This window comes from Xyrauchen texanus, chromosome 20 (genome assembly GCF_025860055.1).
Source record: "Xyrauchen texanus isolate HMW12.3.18 chromosome 20, RBS_HiC_50CHRs, whole genome shotgun sequence".
NCBI classification, from domain to species: Eukaryota; Metazoa; Chordata; class Actinopteri; order Cypriniformes; family Catostomidae; genus Xyrauchen; species Xyrauchen texanus.
Window position 1 is genome coordinate 2,375,019 of NC_068295.1, and position 7,009 is coordinate 2,382,027.

Below are 7,009 nucleotides of genomic sequence, written 5' to 3' on the forward strand. Positions count from 1 at the left end.
GGAAATGCAATCAGTGAAGCATGCACATCTGTTTTGGTGCGGTTCTCCATCACAGCCATTGAACAAATGATTAAAATGTCGGTAGCATACTTTATAAACAACCAGTTGTTCTCCCCCAAAGAGTTTTTGTGTTCAACTCTGTTCTAAGAATGAATAATAGTTTCTGTTTTTATAGTGCAACCTGAAGATGTTGTGTTTCAACAATCGGCAAGTTACATTTTCCACAACACATCTTTATTTTAACAGTACCAGTTAGACATGTAAACTGGTCAAGGTTCTTGAGATATTTTAGGATATTGTAGCGAGTCATTGTGCAGTACATGTGTAGTGGTCCTCTTCCTCTTAAATAATAATATGTGTGTGTGGGGCGGAGGCGGGGCCGGGTCGTGATCATACACACCCGGTCCCGTATTGGGCTAATCAAGCCGCTGAGGTTTAAAGGTCGACTGCAGAGTATCGTGCGGGAGAGAGAGAGATCGTTAGCAGACATGTCCGTCATGTGTGTGTTTATGTCTTCTTTTAAGTTTATCATTAAAAGTATTATTTATATTGAAAAGCCGGTTCTCGCCTCCTCCTTGCCCAGCCTTAACTGTGTTACAGGGTGGTTGATGGCTGATATGATGGACATTTGTGGGTGTTTCTTCAACTTCTGGCATTAGTAGAGTCTTGTTGTGTTTTTATACTTACACCAATTGTTTTTATTTGCCCAACAGTGTCCAATAGTGTATGCACATGCATCACAGGAGATTTATAAGACTTTTGTCATGAAAATTCCCACCACAGTGTCATTTCCAACATGCGTCTAATAGAATTCTGTGCTGGAAATGACACTGTGGTGGGAATTTTCATGACAAAAGTCTTATAAATCTCCGTGATGCATGAACATACACTGTTGGACGCTGATGGAAATGACATATTTAATGTTTTTGAAATAGAATAAATAGCTAAGGCTAATTTCATAGCTAACATTTTATGCATACTAAATGCACGTTTAATTAAATAATATTTTATACTTGCAAAATTGCAGCTTGATTGGAAATTACACCCTATAAAAATTGATATTTGCATGATCTTCACTCACACTTTTGTGCACTTGTTTAACACTTGAAAAATCTTTAGTTTGGTGTGGTGGAAATGACGAACTGTGGGACAGTCTTAATAAAAAATTAAATAAATGTATATATGAAAATAAATCATTTAAATGTTTATTTCACACATGCAACCAGGTCAATTACAGTAAAATTGTTGGGCTGCCTTTACTGGTAAATGTACCACATGTGCTTGTAACAATTAAGGATGGCAAAGGAGGAAGCTGGGACCGGCTTGACAAACACAGACATTTAATAACACTTTTCAGTGTATAAAGAAACAAAAACACGCTCTACTTTACGACCAGCTACTTCAAATCATAAAATACCCACAAGAACGTGGGCAAGCTACGTCTGCCGATGTCTCCTCTCCTTAAATACTCCCGCCTCCCTCGCTGGAAGTCATTCAGCTCTGCCTAGTCGCCGCTCGGCTCCGCCCTGCTCACCACAGTGCTGTTCACACATACCATCAAAATGGACATTTATAGGTACCTATGATTTAGGGAAATTGCCAGAGCAAAATTTGCCAGCATTTTCAAAAGGTTGTGTTCACACATGACCTCAGACGTGACAATTGCAGTAAATTTTCTGGAAAACGCTGCGTGTGAAAGGGGCAGATTCAAGCGATAGCATATGAGTTTGAAACGTTTAGTTGAGTTGAGAGTCTTTTTGACGATTAATCAAACTAAAGACTGAGCATTACTGTCAGAAAATGTTAGTACTGAATGCAGACATTTGATTCATTACCCTGCTGTTTACTTCCCTCATATTCATGCGATTCTTCCAATTCTATCTGACATTCAGATCAACACCAACGGGTTTGTTTCCCTGGAGACGCCTACAGCAGAATCAGAGTATCAAGGCAACATGCCGGCCAGTTTTGGAATGATTGCTGCTCTACAAGGCGATCTGGACACGAGTGATGGTGTGGGACAGGTGTACTTCCGCCAGGACTCCAGTCCAGTGCTTCTACAAGAAGCTGCTGACCACATCAACAGAGCCTTCCCTGAAGATGATGAGGTGAACCCCATCCATGTTCTGGTGGTCACATGGGTGGATGTGGCATCTCACAGGCCTGAAATCAGAGGAGATGGAGCAGAACACACGAGAAGAGTGAGTTTTACCTTGATTTATGCACATAAACTTTGATAGATTAACATTTATCAAATATATTCCTATAGAATTTTTCACAAAACTTTTCACATAATTTAATTTGTAAATTGGATGGAAATAGCAATTGAAAGTGAATGGATTCTCCATGGGTCGTTTAGTAAACATAATCAAACGTGTGTTTTACATTACAGCGAAATACGTTTCAACTGGTCATTGCTTCCATGGAGATGATGTCATATGCGATTCTGCTCTACCCAAAGAGGGGATGCAATACCAGTCAACCACCACAAGAGGCAGCAGTTACACAATGCATGCTGGATTCAGTAAGGACAGGAAACACTCCTGCTCTTTTCTAAGAAGCAAGGACCATATTATCGCATCACCGATGACACTGAGGCATCTGTCAGGAATTTAGCAGAGTACGTTGTTGAAGTTACTCTATGTTGCTCTTATAGGAATAATTCACCCATCCATGAGTATTCTGTCATTATACATACACACCCTCATGTGCTTTCAAACCCATAATTTTCAATCTATTAAAATACATTTTGAAGACTCTTTACACCGCTCTTTTCCATTCAACGACAGTTATAGTGTCCATGCCTGTCAAGCACCAATTAAAGTACTCACGTAGTATATCCCAAGTCTTCTAAAGCCATATGATAGCTACTGTATGTGTGACCCAGCACCCAGTCAGATGATCGCTTCATGCTAATATCATGCAAACCACCCCCCCACCCAGTCAGATGATCGCTTTATGCTAATATCATGCAAACCCCCCCGTCAGATGATCGCTTCATGCTAATATCACGCACCCCCCCCGTCAGATGATCGCTTTATGCTAATATCATGCAAACCCCCCCGTCAGATGATCGCTTTATGCTAATATCATGCAAACCACCCCCCCACCCAGTCAGATGATCGCTTCATGCTAATATCATGCAAACCACCCCCCACCCAGTCAGATGATCGCTTCATGCTAATATCATGCAAACCACCCCCCACCCAGTCAGGCGATCAGCTTCTTGCTAATATCATAAACCCCCTTCAGATGATAAGCTTTATGCTAATATCATGCAAACCACCCCCACCCAGTCAGATGATCGCTTCATGCTAATATCATGCAAACCACCCCCCACCCAGTCAGATGATCAGCTTCATGCTAATATCATTCAAACCACCCCCCACCCAGTCAGATGATCGCTTCATGCTAATATCATGCAAACCACCCCCCACCCAGTCAGATGATCGCTTCATGCTAATATCATGCAAACCACCCCCCACCCAGTCAGATGATCGCTTCATGCTAATATCATGCAAACCACCCCCACCCAGTCAGATGATCGCTTCATGCTAATATCATGCAAACCACCCCCACCCAGTCAGATGATCGCTTCATGCTAATATCATTCAAACCACCCCCACCCAGTCAGATGATCGCTTCATGCTAATATCATGCAAACCACCCCCCACCCAGTCAGATGATCGCTTCATGCTAATATCATGCACCCCCCGTCAGATGATACGCTTTATGCTAATATCATGCAAACCCCCCGTCAGATGATTGCTTCATGCTAATATCAAGCACCCCCCGTCAGATGATCAGCTTTATGCTAATATCATGCAAACCACCCCCACCCAGTCAGATGATCGCTTCATGCTAATATCATGCAAACCACCCCCACCCAGTCAGACGATCGCTTCTTGCTAATATCACACAAACCCCCCTTCAGATGATCGCTTCATGCTAATATCATGCAAACCACCCCCCACCCAGTCAGATGATCAGCTTCATGCTAATATCATGCAAACCACCCCCCACCCAGTCAGATGATCGCTTCATGCTAATATCATGCAAACCACCCCCACCCAGTCAGATGATACGCTTCATGCTAATATCAAGCACCCCCGTCAGATGATCGCTTTATGCTAATATCATGCAAACCACCCCCACCCAGTCAGATGATCGCTTCATGCTAATATCATGCAAACCACCCCCCACCCAGTCAGATGATCGCTTCATGCTAATATCATGCAAACCACCCCCCACCCAGTCAGACGATCGCTTCTTGCTAATATCACGCAAACCCCCCTTCAGATGATCAGCTTCATGCTAATATCATGCAAACCACCCCCCACCCAGTCAGATGATCAGCTTCATGCTAATATCATGCAAACCACCCCCCACCCAGTCAGATGATCAGCTTCATGCTAATATCATGCAAACCACCCCCCACCCAGTCAGATGATCGCTTTATGCTAATATCATGCAAACCCCCACCCAGTCAGATGATCGCTTCATGCTAATATCATGCAAACCACCCCCCACCCAGTCAGATGATCGCTTCATGCTAATATCATGCAAACCACCCCCCACCCAGTCAGATGATACGCTTCATGCTAATATCATGCAAACCCCCCACCCAGTCAGACGATCGCTTCTTGCTAATATCACGCAAACCCCCTTCAGATGATCGCTTCATGCTAATATCATGCAAACCACCCCCCACCCAGTCAGATGATCGCTTCATGCTAATATCATGCAAACCACCCCCCACCCAGTCAGATGATACGCTTCATGCTAATATCATGCAAACCACCCCCCACCCAGTCAGATGATACGCTTTATGCTAATATCATGCAAACCCCCACCCAGTCAGATGATCAGCTTCATGCTAATATCATGCAAACCACCCCCCACCCAGTCAGATGATCGCTTCATGCTAATATCATGCAAACCACCCCCCACCCAGTCAGATGATCAGCTTCATGCTAATATCATGCAAACCCCCCACCCAGTCAGACGATCAGCTTCTTGCTAATATCACGCAAACCCCCCTTCAGATGATCGCTTCATGCTAATATCATGCAAACCACCCCCCACCCAGTCAGATGATCGCTTCATGCTAATATCATTCAAACCACCCCCCACCCAGTCAGATGATCGCTTCATGCTAATATCATGCAAACCACCCCCCACCCAGTCAGATGATCGCTTCATGCTAATATCACGCACCCCCGTCAGATGATCGCTTTATGCTAATATCATGCAAACCCCGTCAGATGATCGCTTCATGCTAATATCAAGCACCCCGGTCAGATGATCGCTTCATGCTAATATCATGCAAACCACCCCCACCCAGTCAGACGATCGCTTCTTGCTAATATCACGCAAACCCCCTTCAGATGATCGCTTCATGCTAATATCATGCAAACCACCCCCCACCCAGTCAGATGATCGCTTCATGCTAATATCATTCAAACCACCCCCCACCCAGTCAGATGATCGCTTCATGCTAATATCATGCAAACCACCCCCCACCCAGTCAGATGATCGCTTCATGCTAATATCACGCACTCCCGTCAGATGATCGCTTTATGCTAATATCATGCAAACCCCCGTCAGATGATCGCTTCATGCTAATATCAAGCACCCCCGTCAGATGATCGCTTTATGCTAATATCATGCAAACCACCCCCCACCCAGTCAGATGATACGCTTCATGCTAATATCATGCAAACCACCCCCCACCCAGTCAGACGATCAGCTTCTTGCTAATATCACACAAACCCCCTTCAGATGATCGCTTCATGCTAATATCATGCAAACCACCCCCCACCCAGTCAGATGATCGCTTCATGCTAATATCATGCAAACCACCCCCCACCCAGTCAGATGATCACTTCATGCTAATATCATGCAAACCACCCCCACCCAGTCAGATGATACGCTTTATGCTAATATCATGCAAACCCCCCACCCCACCCAGTCAGATGATCGCTTCATGCTAATATCATGCAAACCACCCCCCACCCAGTCAGATGATCGCTTCTTGCTAATATCACGCAAACCCCCTTCAGATGATACGCTTCATGCTAATATCATGCAAACCACCCCCCACCCAGTCAGATGATCGCTTCATGCTAATATCATGCAAACCACCCCCACCCAGTCAGATGATACGCTTCATGCTAATATCATGCAAACCCCCGTCAGATGATACGCTTTATGCTAATATCACGCAAACCCCTCCTTCAGATGATCGCTTCATGCTAATATCATGCAAACCACCCCCACCCAGTCAGATGATCGCTTCATGCTAATATCATGCAAACCACCCCCCACCCAGTCAGATGATACGCTTTATGCTAATATCATGCAAACCCCCACACCCAGTCAGATGATCGCTTCATGCTAATATCACGCACCCCCGTCAGATGATCAGCTATGCTAATATCATGCAAACCCCCCACCCAGTCAGATGATCGCTTATGCTAATATCATGCAAACCCCCGTCAGATGATCGCTTCATGCTAATATCAAGCACCCCCGTCAGATGATCGCTTCATGCTAATTTCATGCAACCCCCCACCCAGTCAGACGATCGCTTCTTGCTAATATCATGCAAACCCCCGTCAGATGATGGCTTCATGCTAATATCACGCACCCCCGTCAGATGATCGCTTCATGCTAATATCACGCACCCCCCGTCAGATGATCGCTTATGCTAATATCATGCAAACCCCCCACCCAGTCAGATGATCGCTTCATGCTAATATCATGCAAACCACCCCCCACCCAGTCAGATGATCGCTTCATGCTAATATCACGCACCCCCGCCAGATGATCGCTTTATGCTAATATCATGCAAACCCCCCACCCAGTCAGATGATCGCTTCATGCTAATATCATGCAAACCACCCCCAACCAGTCAGATGATCGCTTCATGCTAATATCACGCGACCCCCGCCAGATGATACGCTTTATGCACATATCATGCAAACCCCCCCACCCAGTCAGATGATCG

General features: G+C 45.0%; 1 protein-coding gene across 1 annotated transcript in view; it reads left to right on the plus strand.

Annotated features, from left to right (window-relative positions):
* Positions 1-7,009, plus strand: part of nid1a (nidogen 1a) — a 66,443-nt gene that overhangs the window by 3,536 nt on the left and 55,898 nt on the right. The window contains exon 2 of the mRNA XM_052150800.1: positions 1,893-2,201. Within this exon, the coding sequence (XP_052006760.1) occupies positions 1,893-2,201 (309 nt within the window). The remainder of the gene's footprint in view (positions 1-1,892; positions 2,202-7,009) is intronic.